Below are 22,719 nucleotides of genomic sequence, written 5' to 3'. Positions count from 1 at the left end.
GTCGGCCGCTCCTTAACCTTGGATGGCCCGCACAGAGCCTGGTCGGCCTCTATTTAACACGGGATGACCCGCACAGAGCGGGTCATCCAAGATTCCTTAACCTTGGATGACCCGCACAGAGCCTGGTCGGTCGCTCCTTAACCTTGGATGACCCGCACAGAGCCTGGTCGGCCTCTATTTAACATGGGATGACCTGCACAGAGCCTGGTCGGCCTCTATTTAACATGGGATGACCTGCACTGAGCCTGGTCGGCCTCTATTTAACATGGGATGACCTGCACTGAGCCTGGTCGGCCTCTATTTAACCTGGGATGGCCCCTCTTTATTCTCTTATGTGAGTTGTGTTTCATTTTAGATGCCATTCATTGTTAGAAAAGTTTTTCGGTCTTTGGTTTGATACCTTATCCAACGATGATGTAAATATCCACTTAAGGCTTCTAAATTCCTCTTTTAACTGCTAGGGTGGTGCAGTCTGGTCAGGCAAATATGCAGCCAGAATGCGCCTTATAAACCCTAAACACCTTTTCCTCCTCCGTGACATATATTTTCATTTTAATTATTTGAACAAACCAGAGTAAGTATGACAGTCATGTAATTTAAATATAACCAATTCAACTGTAACCTGCATGAACCATTCGCTGTCATTACTAAAACATCCAACTACATTATTGAATTTAGAATTCTTTCATTGCTTTCTTGATACATAACAAACTAGCCGATTCTGGCATGTATGAACCTACCGGATATCCTGCCCAACTGTGGGCGCCACCATGACCTTGATCTCCAGCTCCGTAGTTCCATCCTCCGTTGAGCGCTCCAGCAGCGTGTCCTCTACCTGCACTACCGCGTCCGCCCCTTCCGGTACAGGCGCGCCAGTATTGATCCTCACACACTCTCCCGGCTTCACACACCCGCCAGGCTAAAGGATGGACAAAATGAGTCCACTTATCAGCAGTTACTAGTCAATATATTATATAAGAACAGTTCCTGTATAGTCCCACCCCTGTGGGTGTGTTCACACTCCTCCCATCAAACTAATCAATACTTATCCTGTGGTACATCAAATATGCATGTAAAATTAATGTTCTACGAAATAAGTAATAAATTTAATAATTTGTCATATACAATCAGCATAAAACATTGAATAACAGAGATCTTGATGCGACGCTAGTTACCTCATCGCCAGCTGTTGAGGCACTGGACACAAGGCGCGTCCCCGCCCCATCGGACGCTGAAACAAACCAGTCAAACTCTTATTATGGCAATGCTTATATAAACATATACATCTTCATCTCTCCAAAATCATTCATACTTCTAAAACATGTGTACGCAATAAATAGAGCAAGGGGAGCATCGTAGAGCATATGTTTACGCTCTACTCCTATACCTGGAACTCTTTGCGCTGCAGTTTAAATATACAATACGAAAAATCTTCATTCAACAAAAATATGGTCATTTTTGGCCAGATAGTTTACATGTAACAAATGTTTTGTATGGCACTAATAGTATTGTTCTTTAGTGGGATGAATAGCATTTTTGTTGCTTATAAAGTCAAAGCAAAATGTGTCTAGATAAATTACTGAGTAGAGAATATACTAAATGTTCTCATACCTATAACAGCGTAACCGTCCTTGATGGAGGCCGGAAATGGCGGCAGTGGCTCCTTTGCGAACACGTCCTCCGCTAGGTAACGTCCTAGGGCACCTGAAAGTAAAATCGGCATAAAAAAACAATATACCTTGGAAAAAGTAAAGAAAAGTGATTGGTCTGTTTGCAGATTTAAAATTTGAATACATTCTGACAAATAAATTTAATAATACGGTGTGTATATATAAACGATTCATTAAATTTCCTAGCCCCCCCCCCCCTTTAAACACAACGTATACTAAATTGGCACCCTAATTCTATTTTTTTTCCATTTTTGTTTACGTAGGTAACATAGGGTACCAGTCTTTCTTATACCCAATATAAATTACTTGCACATGATTCATAGCAGCCAATAGCTTTTAAAACGGCATACGATTATAATAGACTAATTCGTTAACACTCCAGGTCGTTCTGACAATATATAAGGTACATCACACACTTGTGAATGACACTGTTTCCAGTGGAAGTATATGAGCGTGTTTCAATACGTGGTCGACCGCCTCCGCAACTGAGATCATCGGATATGGTGACTTCCGGGGCCGGTACGCCACGCGGCTCACGTCCACCTGACCTGGAATGAATCAAAGATACCCGGTAGCTCAGTGAGCAGGGTATATATCTTTTGTGTGGATAGTTTGTGATCACCAAGCCAGACAAGTGGGTTTCCTCCGGATACCCCTGTTTCCCCCACAACACATGACCACACTCTATTGAAACCAGAAACCATGACAATTCTGTAGATCCAACTGGGCTACAAATGTAAAACGCATGTTATATAAGTATGAATTTGGATTTGCTTGGCTAGCAGACGGTGTTGGAGACTCAGTGATATTTCTAGCACAGTTTAAGAACAGGCTAAAGGACTGTGCATTTCAAGACATACATTCGAAAATAAACAGTTCACCCAAAGCATTGCATTACAAGGAATTTAAGACAATGCTTGACACTGAAAGATATTAAACATTGGAGTTGCCTTTCTTACTGAAAAGATCACTGTCAAATTTTAGAAGTTCAGGGCATAACTTGACAACTGAAAGAGGCAGACATTTTATTAAATGTTGACAGAGAATTTCGATTTTGTGCATTTTGTTTAACACGTAACGTGTATGTCATTGAAGATGAGTTTCACTTTCTTGTCATATGTCCACTGTATGAATCGATAAGGCTAGAATGCTTTGAATCTGTATGGTTTGATAGGATTCGAACTCTTGCATTATTTCACTGTATGATGTCTGATGTTAGAGAGAGACAAATATTTTCTACAAAGTTTCTACATAAAGCTGACATGTTGAGGCAAACTTTTATTGAGGGTAATAGACGTGGCTAGTTTTGTCTGTACCTGTTGTATTTTGAACAATATTTAATATATGCTACAACGAAATGGAAATTGAATATGTTAAGACAATATATATTTAAAAGCAATAACATTTCTATATATGCATGTTGCATATTGAAGTTTGTCAAGATAAGTATACATGTCATTGAAAATATATTGTTGATTAATCTCTTCTGATCTATATTTAAAATGCATATATATATATATATATATATATATAATTGCAAATAAACACGTATTGTATTGTATTGTACTGTAACATCATGCCAATGAGAGTGAAAAAATGTAATACATGTAACTTGTTTCACAATTATATGTAAAATAAATCATATTTAACTGAACTTCCGATGTCAGACCGCGTAATGTCAAAGACGAAAATACATCTATCACGCAAGTGTTGTCTACCCCTCACATGCTGCCTTGATATAAGATGATATGATGTGCTTTTTATTGTTTATTTTTTATTAGGTGATAGTGCAAGGGAACTTTGTAACAAAAGATACGGAAAAAGGCTGTTCAAGGCCATGAATAATTAATCAAAATTTATATACGGAAACCTTAATCACATGGCAATCGTTTTCTTAATATATATCAATTAGAAAAAAAACTGGAACACATCTTTTTCAGATAAGTTCACGATAACAAAATGTTTTTCAACAACGATTATCTAGACGTCTTAAGTATAACTTAATATCAAATGTACCTTAAGTTAAAGAAAACTGACAAAAAAGTGTATGATATTCAGGGGATAGCCGGGAAAAGGGCCGTGTTTTTACTTTCCAGGTGCCCCCGCAGGGCCGGGTGACCGCGGTGGTTTTGTCATAGCGCCAAACTTAGCGGAGATTGGGCCTTATATAGAGTCTCTGGGGTGCGGGGCATTTGGCCGGGGTTTAACCATCAGTTCGTCCCCGCAAGGCGGGGATTTTACCCGGGGTTGGCTGGACCGAAAGTCAAAGTCCCGGCTATTCCCCGGACCGGGGGGGGGGGGTGCGTGGTTACAATTGACTGGTGCATAATATAGTTTTGTCTTAAATCGTTTTTTTTTTCAGTATGAAAGCCTATTGACACACTTAACTAAAATACGTTATAATTGAAATTGATAGAAAATGCATATTTGGTATAAAAATGTAAAAACAATAGACGAAACTGAAAAGTTCTGTTATTTGTTCATTGAACAAGAAGCGGGGATATTATGGCAACCTTCACATTCAAGCTAGATCAAGAGCACTGATGGCGGATGCTTATGTTCGTCCGTCAAGTCAAGAGTGGATGCCAACGCATTCAAAATCAATACATACATACGACAAAAATCAGTTCTGACTAATAAACCTTTAATACTAACTAAATAATGCATTTATGGAAAATATAAATTACTGATAACAAGATTGTAACCGTGTATTTAATAGCATAAAGCACAAAAATATTAAATGACTGGTGATTGCTAAAAGATTTACCGTGATCTACTGTAGTCTTATTAGGTAGAAATACCGTGTTTTATGCTTATTTCTTTCAAATTAAACTCGGTATCCTTCATAAGAACCATTATTTCCGACAGTTATTCATCCTTCTTGGAATATTAAAACAATATTATTAATTGTGGTTAATCTTATTTGGGAGAGTGCATCTTTAAATCATTAACCGGGAGCACAACTTGACAATGGGCAAAGTCAAGAGTGGTTGACCTCGCCCGTCCGTCCACTTAAGCCATTTATCATGAGCACAACTTGACAATGGTCAAGGTCACGAGTGGTTGACCTCGCCCGTCTGCTTAAGCCATTCACTGAGAGCACAAGTTGACAATGGTCAAAGTCAAGAGTCGATGTCAATGTTCGCTATTCAAAGAGCACACCTTGACAATGTTCAAAGTCAAGAGTGGATGCCCATGCTCGTCTGTTCGCCTAAGTTATTCATAACTTTACACTGATCAAAGTCAACAGCGGTTGCCCATGCTCTTCCGTCCACTTAAGCCATTCATCGGGAGCATAACTTGACAATGGTCAAGGTCAAGAGCGGATGTCAACGCTCGTCCGTCCGTTTAAGCCGATTACCGCGAGCACAACTTGACAATGGTCAAAGTCTACAGCGGATGCCCATGTTCGTCAATCCGCTTAAGCCAATTACCGCGAGCAAAACTTGACTATGGTCAAAGTCTACAGCGGTTGCCTATGTTCGTCCCTCCGCTTAAGCCAATTACCGCGAGCAAAACTTGACTACGGTCAAAGTCTACAGCGGTTGCCCATGCTCGTCCCTCCGCTTAAGCCATTTACCGTGAGCACAACTTGACAATGGTCAAAGTCTACAGCGGATGTCCATGTTCGTCCTTCCGCTTAAGCCAATCACCGCGAGCACAACTTGACAATGGTCAAAGTCTACAGCGGTTGCTCATGTTCGTCCCTCCGATTAAGCCAATCACCGCGAGCACAACTTGACAACGGTCAAAGTCTACAGCGGATGCCCATGTTCGTCCCTCCGCTTAAGCCAATCACCGCGAGCAGAACTTGACAATGGTCAAAGTCTACAGCGGTTGCTCATGTTCGTCCCTCCGCTTCAGCCAATCACCGCGAGCACAACTTGACAATGGTCAAAGTCTACAGCGGATGCCCAAGTTCGTCCCTCCGCTTAAGCCAATCACCACGAGCACAACCTGACAATGGTCAAAGTCTACAGCGGATGCCCATGTTCGTCAATCCGCTAAAGCCAATCACCGCGAGCACAACTTGACAATGGTCAAAGTCTACAGCGGTTGCCCAAGTTCGTCCCTCCGCTTAAGCCAATCACCACGAGCACAACCTGACAATGGTCAAAGTCTACAGCGGATGCCCATGTTCGTCCTTCCGCTTAAGCCAATCACCGCGAGCACAACTTAACAATGGTCAAAGTCTACAGCGGTTGCCCAAGTTCGTCCCTCCGCTTAAGCCAATCACCACGAGCACAACCTGACAATGGTCAAAGTCTACAGCGGATGCCCATGTCCGCCCCTCCGCTTAAGCCAATCACCGCGAGCACAACTTGACTATGGTCAAAGTCTACAGCGGTTGCTCATGTCCGTCCCTCCGCTTAAGCCAATCACCGCGAGCACAACTTGACAATGGTCAAAGTCAACAGCGGTTGCCCATGTTCGTCCTTCCGCTTAAGCAAGCCAATCATCGGGAGCACAACTTGACAATGGTTAAAGTCAAGAGCGGTTGCCAACGCTTGTCCGTTCGCTTAAGCCATTTACCGTGAGCACAATTTGACAATGGTAAAAGTCAAGAGCGAATGCCCATGATCGATTAGCACAATTTGACAATGGTCCAATGGCCCAAGTTTTTTGAAAGTTTTCCTAGTTTTATTATGACGCCTCCAAATTTTCTTCGAAAAGCAAACGCAAACGTATGTTTTTCTTCAAACAGACAACCTAATATATAGACTTACATTAAAAACTAAAAAACAAAGAAAATTAGTCTGTTTGGAGATGTTTTTAGCTACCAAGTAATTTTACATGTCCAATTCAAGTCTTCAATGACATTTTTACCACGCTTGATCCCTAAACAACCATTCGTATTAGCATCACTCAATAACAAATCTAATTAAGTCTTCTCCAGAAGGTACTGGATTGTATTTTATTAGCAATTTTAAAGATGACTTATCATTTTCAAGACATTAACAATTGCCTGTACATAAAGTCATAAAATAAGGAATAAATCTTTAATTGGAACTTGATCTGGTATAAATAAAATCTCTTTTCTCTTAATTCTCCATATAGGAGCCATTTCAGTATATATTGGCCCCTGGTGAGACATTATATGGTGACAACAATGTTACCAAGCCATTCCTTATGTATTTCATCTTCCCACACGCAAGTATTTTAAGATAAAATGTACCGTTGTCGCCGATGGTTTCAGTATGACAAACGTGATTTAAAATGAACAAATAATAAAACTGCAGCACTAAAAGGCTCTTATTTCAGTATACAGAATCTGTGATAAGAAATTGGTCTGAAAGTGGTTCAGCGTTTCTATACTTCCTATGAATACATGCAGGGGCGTAGCTAGCCTCCTATTCATGTGGATTCATAATTGTGCTAGGGGGTCCGAGGGCATGCCTCCTCGGGAAATTTTGAAAGCAATGTGTAACCCGGTACTGGAAAATGGACAGTATTAGGATCATGGAGTCAAGTAAGCATACTGCAATGTTTGCTGGTGTTTTTTGTCAGAATCATGTGGATTTAGCCGCGTATTCGCGTATAGGCAGCTACGCGCCTGACATGTGTCCCTTATTAGAGAACAACTCATTCATGACATGTCAGAAATTACAGAAGTAAACGTTGAATTCATTCTTAATGGTAATACAGCCCTTAACCACGAGACCATTTGCAGAATCTTTATTGTTCAGAAAACAACCTCGAATGTATATGGACAGTTTACAATGTCAAAAATCGGTACACTTCAACTACACTGCAAGTAGATGGTGTAGTAGTTTCAATTTAGCATTTAAACTTAATGTCTTAACTCTTGGGAAACTTTATTATGTTTGCAAAAAACACATCACTGGCAATCAATTTAAACATAGATATTAAAATACAAGCTAAAACACAACATTTAATTAATAATATAATTAAAAAATTTACGAACTACTTCTACCGATGAACCGGCAAACATCCGAGGTTGTTTTCGAAAGAAAATGCCCGAGGAGTTCCGAATGCAAGGATTCAAAACGCTTTTGAATATCTAAACTGTCCCTCCCCATCTACTGTTTATGAGTGTAAGTAAAACTATCCGGAGGGACACATTATAAGCTCTGCTTACGTTTTGATCCGATTTAATATAGCATGTATATATTGACATACAATGTTGCAATGTATGATATTTATGTTGATTAAAATATGTTTAAACCAATGAAGTACATCATAAAAATAATCATTTAAATTATGCTAAACCGCAAAAAATAAGTTGAAAGGACGCAGTTATGAAAAATATTTGAATTTCATCCTCTCCCTAAGCCCAGCCCCGACCCCTTCCAAGTCACTTCCGTGTAGTCAGCACTATTGTTGCACTAATACGCACAGGGTACATGCAGAAGGTAGAAAATCAGCTCTCCAAATACTGCCCTCCCTAATCAAATTAGGATCAGGATCACTGCGCAAGATTGGTTGTGTAAAAATTAATATTCTCATGAACATCCTCATGGACAACAGAAATTACCACTATACCACGTGATGATAGAAAAAAAGCCTTAAAATAGTAACTTATGTAGTTACGGGTGCGAACCATCTCACAATACAGTTTGTAATCATACGAGTATATTGAAAACATAATTAAATTATGATAACAAAGTCTGGTAAATATCATAATTTCTATTAGACTTACTTCCCGCATGGCTGTGGGGACAACGGTGCACGTGCTGTGACGCAGGTGCTCGTTCGGGTCGCGTGACGTCATCATCAGTCGGCTGCCCAGGCTTGGAACCGGCAGTCTGAGTTCAAATAAACGGTATTTTTTGTTTAAGTTTTACTAGAACTTTTCTTCAAAATGTATATCATGTATTACAACATTGCATGACATTTACACATTTAAACCTTAAATACAATATGCGAGTAACCTATATATGTGGACAGTTAATGTAACGCATATCTAACAAGAGACCTCTCCTGCGCCATATGGTATTCCAAAAGGTGACCTCTCCTGCGCCATATGGTATTCCATAAGGTGTCTGGTAATGTACCAGTCTCTTGTAACCACGCCCCCCAGGTCCGGGGATAGCCGGGGAAAAGGGCCGTGTTTTTACTTTCCAGGTGGCCCCGCAGGGCCGGGTAACCGCGGTGGTTTTGTCATAGCGCCAAATTAAGCCGAGATTGGGCCTTATATAGAGTCTCTGGGGTGCGGGGGGCCTTTTTAGCCGGGGTTTAACCATCAGTTCGTCCCCGCAAGGCGGGGATTTTACCCAGTGTTGGCTGGACCGAAAGTAAAAGTCCCGGCTTTTCTCCGGACCTGGGGGGGGGGGGGGGTGATTGGTTACAAATGACTGGTGCATAAGAGACTTGTATTAACGCAGATAACAGTTATGAACAATGTAGTATCAAGTTCAAATATACATGTAGTGCTTAAATATCTTTGACAAGACAGCTATCCTGAATTACATAGCTGTCAATAATTTCTGACAAGAGGCATGTCCTGTGATTCAGAGAAGCATTAAATCAGGTCTGAAAAGAGACATTTCCTGACCCACATATATTTCCTTTCTGACAAGAGGCTTGTCTTGATGCAGATAATATTCAAATGGTGTCTGATAAACAACCTGTCTAGACCTGAATATCGTTCAAACAGTTTCTTATAAGAAACTTCACGGTCCTGACCCAGATATCAATTAGATATTGACTGACAAGATACATGTCGAAATGCATATTACATTAAAATAGTGTCTGGGCAACATACTTGCCCTGATCCAGATAGCATTTAAATAATGACTTACTGAAACATGCGATCTGTCTTGATTCTAATAGCAATTAATTAGTATCTTACAACAGACCTGACCTCATTCTAAAAATATGGCTGTCATCATAAAAGTATTCAATGGTGTCTGACAAGATACATAGCGATACTCTGATCCAGATTTAAAAAAGGTGTCTGAAAAGAGACCATTTTTTATCCATATAACATTTAAAAAGTGTTGAATAAGCAATATATGTATTTACACCAATATCATTCCACATATAAGAAGATACTTCCATACAGACCCAAATATAATGCAAACAATGTGTGACAAGCGCCCTGTCCTGGTCCAGATACAATTCAAATAGTGTGTGACAAGCGCCCTGTCCTGGTCCAGATACAATTCAAATAGCGTGTGATAAGAGACATGACCTGGTCCAGATAAAATTCAAATAGTGTGTGACAAGCGCCCTGTCCTGGTCCAGATACAATTCAAATAGTGTGTGACAAGCGCCCTGTCCTGGTCCAGATACAATTCAAATAGTGTGTGACAAGCGCCCTGTCCTGGTCCAGATACAATTCAAATAGTGTGTGACAAGCGCCCTGTCCTGGTCCAAATCGCCCTGTCCTGGTCCAGATACAATTCAAATAGTGTGTGACAAGCGCCCTGTCCTGGTCCAGATACAATTCAAATAGTGTGTGACAAGCGCCCTGTCCTGGTCCAGATACAATTCAAATATTGTGTGATAAGAGACATGACCTGATCCAGATGCCATTTAAAAAAGTCTGACCAGAGGCCTGCCCCGACCAAAATAAACTGTTTTCAAACTTCTGACAAGAGGTCTATGTTGCGCCTGATAGCATTGAAATAGTTTCCGATAAGAGACAGGCCCTGAATCAAGAACATGTAAAGTTGGAAGTGTTTAAATTGTGTCTGACGGGGGGCATTTCTTGACCCAGATGGTATTAAAATAGTTTATCCTATTCCGAATAGTATTTAAATGATGTTTGATAAGAGCCATAATCTAACATTGGAATCCTTTCAATAATGTCTGACAAGAGACTTGTCTTAATCCTAAAAATATTTTAAAAGTGGCTGACATACGGGATATGTCCTGTTCCAGAGAACATTTAGAAAGTGTCCGACAAGCGATCTATTTTGACCCCAATATCATTTAAATAGTGTCTGACAAGTGTGCACTTTCACAGAGTCTGGCAAGATACCTACCCTGATACATATAGCTTAAGTGTATGACAGGGATTCGTGTTGATTCCAATACTTGAATAGCACTTTCACAGTGTCTGGCTAGATACCTTCCCTGATCCTAACAAAAGCATGAGTGTCTGAGAATATGCCTGTCCAGGTCCAGCTAGAACTGTTTGACAAAAAAAACAGTCCTGAACTTTTAGCAAGTCAAGATTCTGGATAGGAATTCTGTGCCAAAGGTTCAACATTGTTGGTTCTATGCATTTATTGGAGATGGTTCAAACTATTTATGGATGACTGTTCATATACACCCAGTGATCAAAACATCCAACATGGAAAGGCAAGGTGAATATCAATCATAGCTTATGGTTTCTACACATCTATAATTGTGTTTTTGCATGATCTCTCAAATCATGGACAATGGCTTGACAAAAATACTTCCAACACATTTACAATAACATGGTTACACAGAAATTGGGCTTAAACTTTGAGTACAATACCTAATCATTTGGTAACAAAAACAAACACTATACATGTATTTCAAATTCTTTTTATTTCTGTATTTTTCTGTATTTTTTTATAAAATTTTCAAAACTCTAGAAAACTGAAAAGGTAACATCATTTGAGTTTGCCATATAAAAAGCTCCTCATACGTTACCTATTAGTCCTCAATAGAGTTTTATACAAAAATAAACACATGTCATGGAAGGCCAATGACTTCAATAACTTCAACCTTGATTTTACCATGTTTACAACAAGGTCAAGGCTAGGTATTGCAGTAATATTGCAGTATATCATTTTAACATAATTCCAGTCAAATAATTCAACACTGTAACAAATAGTCAGTCAAATAAATATCTAAACCTGCTGAAATTTATTAGTTTATCAAATGTATTCAAGAAGTTGTTTTATGCTAGATAATTTTAAAATAATATCCACATTTATAATTTCTATATTTACTACTTTGTATTCAATGAGGCTAATCTTGAGATTGTTGGAAATATTTTGACCCATTATTTTCATTTTTTTTAATTATTTTTTCTAGACATTTTCATTTATTCAAACAGTGAGTACAAAATGATTTGTATATTATAAAATATTACTGAACTGTTAAATTCAAAGACTGAAACTTACGATAATTTAAAATTATCATGAAGATCTAAAACAATGATCATAACAACACAGTTAATAACTGTTACTGTAACAGACGTAAATGCTATTTAAACACAACATTTTCAATCGAGATTCTAATGTATAATATGGCACAAAATGAGATTCTGAAGGTTATACCTTTTAGATGTAATAAAATAATTCCTAAAATCTTTTAAAAGGTGAACCAAAATGATAATCTTAAATGTACAGAACTAAAATCAGGATTTACGGATGTATCTCTACCTGGTACCAATTTCGAGTACTTTCATAAATAAGGCACCTAAATACAAACTATTGCCACAGATCTTGTCAACAAGAATTTGCAAAAATATCATAAGATCTAAAAATTTGAATAAATAGTAGGCAAGTGTCAGAAATCAAATTAACAATAATAATTCATTTTACCTTATAATGCCTATAGAAAATTATGTTGTTTTTTTTAACTAGGGTCAAACAAAATTTTTGGTTTTGCCAGGTAGGGTCGCGCTGTCCTAAACACAGATTGTTACACAGATTGTTGTTTTTAAGGATAAAATGAAAAAAATAAGTGTAATCTTTAACCTATTTGTTTTGAAAAAAAATTGTGTTACAACCAAGTTTCGAAAATTCAGTCATATGCTACGCTTTGTGATAAAATGGCCCCGTTACCCTTTGTCTAATAATTCTATATATATATATATATATGGCTTTAAATGCCCCCCTCCCCCCCAAAAAAAAATAATTTGACCATGCAATGGTATATATGATAAACCTACAACATGAGTGAGTACAATTGTGTCATTCGATGCAATACCGGTATGTAACAAAACAAACTATAAAATGCAGCAACATCATACAAACAAGTTGGCTGATAATTTCATAAACTACCAACACAAACTTGAAAGTATTCATACAGTATAACTACTGTTTTATGCATACAATTTAACAACAATACAAATATCTAAATCTAACAAAAAGTGAGGTATTTGTAAGAATATTATCAAGTCAACTACATGAACACAGTTCAACTGGCTCATGGTGACTATCATATATATGTACATTTAAAACACAAACATAAACAAACTATATCTACAACTTTAACTACTTTAAAAACAATTAATATCAGAAAAAAGGATATCTGTATTTGAAGTTATTGAGTATAACAATAAATTTTATTTTATTTCGTCTGATGTAAAAAATAAATCCTTAACAAACTAAGATTACCAACCACTATAACCGGTGTTTCATAACTAACTACAAAATGATTTTACACTGCGAAGATTGTCAAAATAATTTTAAAAGAAAGATAAAGTAAAATGATTATCTGAAAGATACAAACGTAACATGAACTAAAGTTTTGATTAAGATTTGAGCAAAGTAGCAGTAAAGCAAGAAAAATAACAAAAAAATAAAATGAAATAATACAGCGGATAGAGGGAAAGGCTAGTAAGAAGCATTATATGTATCATTCAAAGTTTCATGTGAACATTTCGAATTGTTTTTGAGCTACTATGATCAAGGTTAAAGATTTTGCACTCAACAATGCTGACTACACAGAGGCAAAAACAATAACTTTTTTATTCAAAAATCAGACAAGCTAAAAAAGAGTTTGATTGCTTGCTATTAATCTGTGTGAATTAAGCAAAGGCCTGTATTAAAGTTGAAAAGGAAGCTAGTATTAGAAATATGAAAACGAAATTAGAAAAAGTTAATATTTGTAGGGTTTCTAAACAAAAATGTTACAAAAGAAAAGTTGTAACGAAAAAAGTTACCACTAAAATACTTTCTTGGAAGGGAGCCCAGCTCTTTATAAAAAAATCATGGCACAAAAGATGAAATGAAAAAAATATGAGTTTTGATAACACAAGTTAAATTGATATGAACAACAAATGAATGAAATATCATAAACTGGACCCAGATCTGTTGTAAAGGCAAGCTAGTTATTGCAAACATACTTCATAACTTGGTGATTAATATATATATATTTAGCACTTCTGAAATGTATATGCCATCAATATCTCAACATGCATATAATAAGAATCTAAAAACACCTACTTTATAAGATGTTATTAATGTCACTGTGAATTAAGATCTTATATAATAATGCTTCAAACCAAAATAGCTTTACTCTGGAGTAATTACACATTTGTTAACATTTAATAAAGAGAATCAAGAAATATTTGATCATAACAAGAAAATTCAGTAAAAAAAAAATTTAAAAAAGGAATTGAAAAAAAAATGTTCAAGTTCAATATCACAATAAGTTCATCGTAATTTATAAAGTTTCAAAGTTATCAAAGTTTTATTTGCATTACATCCAGAAGACTGTGGCCCATGTGAACAAATACCATATCCAGTATTTATATTCACATCAAATGAATAAATTGATTTATAAAACTGACTCAGATCTTTGATAAAGGCAAGTTTAATGGTTTTTAATTGAAAACAAAATTTATTTATTTTTTATCAAAATATTAATAGCACATTAAAACAAATCTCTAAAAATATCTAAATACACATATAAAAAGCAAACAAAAACATCTATCATATAAAATGTTAATAATTGCACAATATTTTGATATTTTAAAAAACTTCTACAAAATAACAACACGTAAGAAGACTCTTCAAATAACAACCAATCTAATTTTATATAAAATACAAAAATATAAACACATTGAGTATAAAATTCACACTATATCAAATATTGCATTATAATTTCTATGATATGGCACGAAAAAGTGTCAAGAGTATTAACTGTAACATCAACACATCTTCAAAATACAAGCACCGAAGGTCCATATACTGAGATACATGTATTAAATAATGAAATGTCTTCATAATTGTTTTCACATCCCAAGTTTGTGCAGTAAATGAACACATTAAGGTCATAATTTGAAAACATTCAAACATTTCTGACTAGATAATTTCGTCCCAGCCTTCGGTATTCTATAAACAATGAAAGATAAATTAAATATACATGTAAATAACAATAGAATAAAACAGCACAAAAATTTAAATGCCTCCTCAAAGGCATTACTGTAAGTGGCTATGATCTATCCTTGCAAATGTAAACAAGTTGTGAACTTGGAAATAAATTCATGGCACATGAAATTGGTAAGACATCATTTACAATATTGCACTTGTAAAACAGTTCAATCATTAAAAACAATCATGAACAGTTTTTAAGTAACCTTATTGTCATCTGCAATACCAATGGCCACTGTGTTTTGCTTTAAAATGCACCTATTTCCATACCAATTCAAAAATACTATTTTGATGCAAAAAAATCTTTCATTTCAAAAATGCGATCATCATTTCAACAGAAAGCAAAATTGATACAGACTTAACAATGTCAAAACAGCATTATGATGGTCAATTACTTCATAAAAGTAAACATAATAATAAAAGGTTCAGACTCATGATATAACACTGGTTTTCATTCATGGTGGGTCAACATCTGGTGGTTGAGTTTCCGAGCAAACATAATATCCAAAGTTTCCATAACAAGGCATTCCATCCTGTCCGATCCCCAGCACCTGCATCCCTCCTGAAGGTGCAGCAATCTGCTGTACAAACTGGAGCTGGGTACCAGCACAGGAAACAGTTGGTGCAACCTGGGAGAGGGGAAGTGACATCATTCCAACACTGGTTCCCACAAAGGGAATGCTTGCACTCTGAGGAATGATTCCGATCTGGTTGTTCATTGGTGAATCTACAATGTTTAAAATGTTTGTCTGCTGGTTGAAAACTTGCTGGATGGTATTTTGAGTGAGATCTGAAGTACTATAACTATTGTTTGTGTTAGTATTGGAGTTATTATCCGCGAAAGATGCAGTACTGTCATTATGGCCATAAATTTCACTTGTAGCTTGTATGGAAGATTCTGAGGTAAAAACATTTGCAGGGTAACTTGATGTGACTGTCTGATTGTCTGAGATCGTAGAACAATTTTGAGATTCCATACTTCTTTCCTGGCTTGTGTTGCTGGTGTTGGCATACGGGTCTTCATTGATTGTTATATTAACGTCAGAGTTCACATCCGGAGGATCATACGTATCAACACTCGGTGGTTCACTATAGCAAACACTAGGAGGTTCACTATATCCCACACTGAGTGGTCCGTATTCATTTGTTCCCACACTGAGAGGTGCCTGGCTATCAATACTTGAAGGCGCATAGTAAACGCTCGGTGGTTCAGTAAAGCACACACTAGGTGGTTCACTGTATGCACTCGGGGGATCGCTAATACTGGACAGATCGCTGTAATAACTGTAGTTACTAGCTGGTTCTTGTATATCAGAGTAGGCCACACTCATTGGCTCGTTTATGGCAACACTGGGTGGCTCAGATATCTCAACACTTGGCGGCTCACTGTAGTCGACACTTTGGGGTTCTCCGCTGGAGACACTGTGTGGGTCATAGCTTGAAACACTGGATGGTTCCATGCTCATTACACTGTGTGGTTCTCCACTGGATACGCTTAATAGTTCTCCATAACTGTAAGGGCTCATTAAAGAAGAACTCACGGATGGAATATCAGTTGCCATGGAGTCCAATAACGCTTGAGATTCTCTCTCCTTTTGCAATACCTTCTTTTTATGATGAGTCAGAAACCTGCTGATCTTAACTTTTGATGGAATGGTGCGAGCTGATGAAGATTCTGTTGCTGCAATGGCTTTTTGAATGTCTACTCCTGATGATTCCTTTTCTGAGTATTTAAGGATGGCATCGCATGTGTCCTCGTCCATGCGTACACGAGTCTTGTGAGGGGGCACCCACGTAACACCGGAGTCAACAGGGACATGGCTCCCGGATAATTTGATGCGCCACTGGTCTAGGTCACTGAGGTAAAGCTTCCAGCACAGCAGGAAGGAGCAGTTGTGCCGGTCTTGCTTGTGCCGACTACCAGGACAACCTATGGATGGAGAAAATGAACAGAATTCAGTCTAACAATCTACAGGAAAAAGATAATTAGTCTCTGAATGTAGAAGACAACAATGAACAGTCGTAACCCGAATGGCTCGATATAGCTTGGCTAGATTTCCTAGGTGGCTCAAACTGGATGTAAAAGACCGATTTTTTTTTACTCTGTGTAAGCATTCAGGCTTGGCTTGATATTCGTGAGGCTCAAAGCATTTTGCTGGTCCCTGGGATATTGTGCCGACGGGTTTTGACAGTATTACATTTACAGACTTTTGAATGGTAAGAGGTTTAAGAAAACAAATAAAATTGTAAATTAAATGGATATGCAATTATTTAAAGTCTCAATTCTAAGTAATTTACACAATATATTACAATTTTGTACAGACTGAACATCAAAGCAGTGTTAAAAGATATGAAGAAAAGAAAATCTTAGATAAATTGTATGTTAATAGTTAACAGAAAACAGCATGAGTGAGCATCTACCTGGCACACATTTTCCGTATCCACCACATCGCCTTAGGCAGTTGCCATGTCCCGGACACCACATGTACCAGCTCACCACATACTCATCTTTTGCCTCATACTCTTCCAATAACTGTCGTTTAGCTCTACCTTCCTCAGTAAACTCAAAGTAATCATCGATCCTGTTCCGTTCATTTACAATCCCCTTCCGTATGTAGCTATCGATGTTTTTAGCTGAGTTCTGCCTTTTCATTTCAACTAATGATTTCTTTGTTTCTCGCTTGCCTTTGTTCAAATAAATATCTCGAATCAATGGATGTTCCTTGGTCCATAACTTTGCATTTTTTCCAACTTGAGCAAAACAAACCATGCCATCTTTACAATGCTGCTTCTTAGCTTGAGCATTACTCTTATCCTTCATATTCTTGGCTATCTTATACTTCTGTTTCCACGCTTTATTTTTCCTAGCCCGAGTAGCCTTACTGTTCTCTTTATCATGCTCTTCATCAGTTTTCCTATCATGATCATCAACAACATCAGTTCCTTCATGCTTTTTTTCAGTAGTACTCTGACCAGACTCCCCGGCATTGTCAGCCATATCTAAAAGGCTTTCAACACACTCGGGGCTATGGTCGTCATGTACAGGCATATTGTTCAGATCCTCCATAAGGGAAACTTGATTAACTATATTCGTCATGTTCTCAATATGTTCGTCACTTTTTCTTGTTTCATCCTTTTTCAGGGCTGATCTTTCCACCACATTATCACTTTCATCATCTGATATGTCCTCGTAATGTGAAACAACGCTGGAAACACTCATACATTGAATATATGCATCAAGTTTATGACCAACATCATCAGCAGTCACTGAATCATTGTTGCCATCTTGAGCTACATCAATGTCCACATCAGTATCATCATGATGTTGCAAAAGGTCTAGAGGAGTGTATGTACAGATGTAGTCCGCATCCGTAAATGGTGTATATGGGGTGCTGGGACACTTGTCTTTGTAGGATTCAGTTTTTTTACTAGAGCTGTCAATGTCAGCTGTTCTTTCAGAACTTATATGAGATGTTTTTACTGATGATGTTTCAGTGCTGTCTTTTAGCCTAGTAGGAGGACTTTGATTGACAGCATTTGCATTATCACAGACTTGATTGATAAAAATACTGCTATTATCTGGAATGTTTTGAGTATTGGATGGACGGATATTGTGTTGAGCTTTGTTGGAATGAGACTGGGTTTCATTGAGATCTTTTTGCACATTTGAATGAGTATTGGATTTATCTACTCTACTACCACTAGCTTGGTGCAAGTGCTTGGAGCCTCCCCACACCGGGACGGCAAATACACTCCTCTCTGCCCCTGTACGAGGCCGCTTTATGTCATTCACATCATCTTTACCGATGCTGCTGTCTCTCTGGCGTTTTTGCAGCAATTCACTTTGGTTCATCACGTGACGTGGTGATTTTGGTGGTTCGAAATGCCCTGATAGGGACTTAGTCAGTTGATGGGGATTCTGATGAACAGTTTGTGAATGTGATGTTCTATGTACGTATGTTCTTTTCGATTCACGAGGGCCACTAGCTTCACTTCTCAGAGTCTGTAAATATACAGAGGCACCAATTTGTCAAACACTCAAACTCTCATTGGTCAATGTGATTTTCACAACATACAACATTTACCCCAATGCACTTCATAACACAGCACACATATTGGTTTCATTAAGGGCTCATTTTCAAGTCTTACACTGAAATGGTGACAATTCAGGGCACAGTCATTTTTTTGAACTTGCCCACACACCCTTTCCCAAGTGATACGATAGTTAATTTGTCAGACACTTTCATACCAATGCATAAATGGATTCTTAGTTCTTGTGATATGGTACTTTGCCAGACACTTCTGTCACAAATTATAAAATAGACCTGCTAGTTCTTGTAATATGGTACTTTGTCAGACACTTTGTCACAAATTATAAAACAGACCTGCTAGTACTTGTAATATGGTACTTTGTCAGACGCTTTCATCACAAATTATAAGATGGACTGCTAGTACTTGTGATATGGTATTTTGTCAGACACTTTTATCATAAATCATAAGACAGACCTGCTAGTACTTGTGATATGGTATTTTGTCAGACACTTTTATCATAAATCATAAGACAGACCTGCTAGTACTTGTGATATGGTACTTTGTCAGACACTTTTATCATAAATCATAAGACAGACCTGCTAGTACTTGTGATATGGTACTTTGTCAGACACTTTTATCATAAATCATAAGACAGACCTGCTAGTACTTGTGATATGGTACTTTGTAAGACACTTTTATCATAAATCATAAGACAGACCTGCTAGTACTTGTGATATGGTATTTTGTCAGACACTTTGTCACAATTATAAAACAGACCTGCTAGTACTTGTGATATGGTACTTTGTCAGATACTTTCATCACAAATTATAAGATGGACTGCTAGTACTTTTAATGAGGTATTTTGTCAGACACTTTGTCACAAATTATAAAACAGACCTGCTAGTACTTGTAATATGGTACTTTGTCAGACGCTTTCATCACAAATTATAAGATGGACTGCTAGTACCTGTGATATGGTATTTTGTCAGACACTTTTATCATAAATCATAAGACAGACCTGCTAGTACTTGTGATATGGTATTTTGTCAGACACTTTGTCACAATTATAAAACAGACCTGCTAGTACTTGTAATATGGTACTTTGTCAGACGCTTTCATCACAAATTATAAGATGGACTGCTAGTACTTGTGATATGGTATTTTGTCAGACACTTTTATCATAAATCATAAGACAGACCTGCTAGTACTTGTGATATGGTATTTTGTCAGACACTTTGTCACAATTATAAAACAGACCTGCTAGTACTTGTAATATGGTACTTTGTCAGACGCTTTCATCACAAATTATAAGATGGACTGCTAGTACTTGTGATATGGTATTTTGTCAGACACTTTTATCATAAATCATAAGACAGACCTGCTAGTACTTGTGATATGGTATTTTGTCAGACACTTTGTCACAATTATAAAACAGACCTGCTAGTACTTGTAATATGGTACTTTGTCAGACGCTTTCATCACAAATTATAAGATGGACTGCTAGTACTTGTGATATGGTATTTTGTCAGACACTTTTATCATAAATCATAAGACAGACCTGCTAGTACTTGTGATATGGTATTTTGTCAGACACTTTGTCACAATTATAAAACAGACCTGCTAGTACTTGTAATATGGTACTTTGTCAGACGCTTTCATCACAAATTATAAGATGGACTGCTAGTACTTGTGATATGGTATTTTGTCAGACACTTTTATCATAAATCATAAGACAGACCTGCTAGTACTTGTGATATGGTATTTTGTCAGACACTTTGTCACAAATTATAAAACAGACCTGCTAGTACTTTTAATGAGGTATTTTGTCAGACACTTTTGTCACAAATTATAAAACAGACCTGCTAGTACTTTTAATGAGGTATTTTGTCAGACACTTTGTCACAAATTATAAAACAGACCTGCTAGTACTTTTAATGAGGTATTTTGTCAGACACTTTGTCACAAATTATAAAACAGACCTGCTAGTACTTGTGATATGGTACTTTGTCAGATACTTTCATCACAAATTATAAGATGGACTGCTAGTACTTGTGATATGGTATTTTGTCAGACACTTTTGTCACAAATTATAAAACAGACCTGCTAGTACTTGTGATATGGTACTTTGTCAGACGCTTTCATCACAAATCATAAGATGGACTGCTAGTACTTTTAATGAGGTATTTTGTCAGACACTTTTGTCACAAATTTAAAGACAGACCTACAAGTACTTGTGATATGGTATTTTGTTAGATGCTTTTGTCACAATTTATAAAACAGAACTGTGATATGGTATTTTGTCAGTCACAAAATATATGACGGACTGCTAATACTTGTGATATATTATTTTGTCATACACTTTGTCACAAATTATAAAACAGACCTGCTAGTACTTGTGATATGGTATTTTGTCAGACATTTTTGTCACAAAATGTAAGACATCGTGGTAGTCCTTGTGATTTGTTATTTTGGGAGAAACTTTTGTAACAAAGACCAGCTAATACTTGCGATGTATTATTTTGTCATACATTTTTGTCACAAATTATAAGACAGACTGCTTGTACTGATGAAATGGTATTTTGTCAGACACTTTTGTCACATATAATAAAGCTATTGCAGTTTGTATATTTGCACTTTATTTCATCTGAAATTGTATATAATGAGGTAAATGCCATATTTCTGAACCTCTGAAGGCCAAAAAACTTCTTTGCTGTATCACTGTTTGCAATTATGTTTTCTGCACATTAACCCTTTTAAATGCTACCAAAACAATATGGGGTCACCAGGCATGCGAAATTCACATATTTGTATATCAGGTATCTTAAAAAACTATAAATCATTTGAACAAACCAAAAGATCATTAAACTATTTACAATCAGTTTCTAGGGACACAAGTTTTGTAGGGAACATAAAATAACCAGCCTCCATTCCTGGAAGCTATTGCAGTCAATCATTTATGCCTTTAAACTTAAACCGCTGTAATTATTTTTCTAAATAGAACCCCAATTAATGCCCTTATTTGTCTAGCTTAATTACCCAATATCATTTTACAAAAGTCCATTGTTTATATTGAACAATTCCCACAGGCAAAATTGAGGAAATAAATGAACAAGAATAGAATTCAATTATAATATGGTTCAAACATATTGTCCGAGCACTTTAGTAAATGCATCCCAAGAGTAGTTTCGGCTTCAATATGCTTTACGTAGCTTAAGTTCCTATCAAATTAATTTATTGTTTAGCCTAGGGTTCTTATTTTAAAAGCTTCCTACCAGACAGAAACAAAAAACAAATTGTGACAGAAAAACATTCTTATTTACTTTGCAACAAAAGTATATACAATCACCCATGACACAATATTTTTTTCAAGAAAAATTTGAAAGGAAACTTCATATAATTTTACAGTTCCATACAATTAGAAATTGAATTTCTATAAAAGTATGATACATTTGTTGACTCATATAACTATCATTGCAGTTACTAAGCTTTAAAAGTCTAATCTTCAGTTTTTCATTTGGAGGGCTGAAAACCTATCTCAATCTGCCCAATGAAAACTAATCATATTATCAAATAGGCATAGCCTAAATGTCTTTCATAATAACAAATGAGCGAGACTACAGCCATTCAGGAATTAAATGACACTTTTGTAAAGAGGGGGCATATACCATGGGGTACCTGTTGACTGGTACTTATTTTAACATACTAACACAAACTCAACTGTCATTAACTTGTCTAAATATTACAAAGTTTAAGGGCTTTTATATGAGTTATTTGGCATAGAAATTACAAAACTGACATAAAACGCCATCATTTTCCCAATTTTGAGTAAGGTCCTTTTTCCTCTATTACCATAGTTGGAAAAACCACTGCATCATGTAACACTGTTTCAAATAAAAGAATTGTTGATTTGCTATACATTGTTCAGAACTTTAACAAAGGACTTAAAATATGTTGATGGCAAGTATTAGGAA

At 36.8% G+C, this 22,719-nt stretch overlaps 1 protein-coding gene across 2 annotated transcripts in view; it reads right to left on the bottom strand.

The window, feature by feature from the left end:
• LOC128208060 (gephyrin-like) overlaps window positions 1–22,719 on the bottom strand; it is a 32,142-nt gene that overhangs the window by 3,474 nt on the left and 5,949 nt on the right. Inside the window, exons 8-12 of one of the 2 annotated variants that reach the window (XM_052911375.1) lie at window positions 8,332–8,437; window positions 2,087–2,218; window positions 1,612–1,704; window positions 1,176–1,231; window positions 741–919 (exon numbers count right to left, since the gene is read on the bottom strand). In XM_052911375.1, coding sequence (XP_052767335.1) covers window positions 741–919; window positions 1,176–1,231; window positions 1,612–1,704; window positions 2,087–2,218; window positions 8,332–8,437 — 566 coding nt within the window. Of the gene's footprint in view, window positions 1–740; window positions 920–1,175; window positions 1,232–1,611; window positions 1,705–2,086; window positions 2,219–8,331; window positions 8,438–11,134; window positions 16,647–17,137; window positions 18,720–22,719 lie in introns of those variants that run through there. The other variant, XM_052911374.1, reaches the window with a different exon arrangement.

Source organism: Mya arenaria, chromosome 11, assembly GCF_026914265.1.
Source record: "Mya arenaria isolate MELC-2E11 chromosome 11, ASM2691426v1".
Classification (NCBI taxonomy): domain Eukaryota; kingdom Metazoa; phylum Mollusca; class Bivalvia; order Myida; family Myidae; genus Mya; species Mya arenaria.
This window is presented reverse-complemented; position numbering and strand designations above follow the sequence as displayed.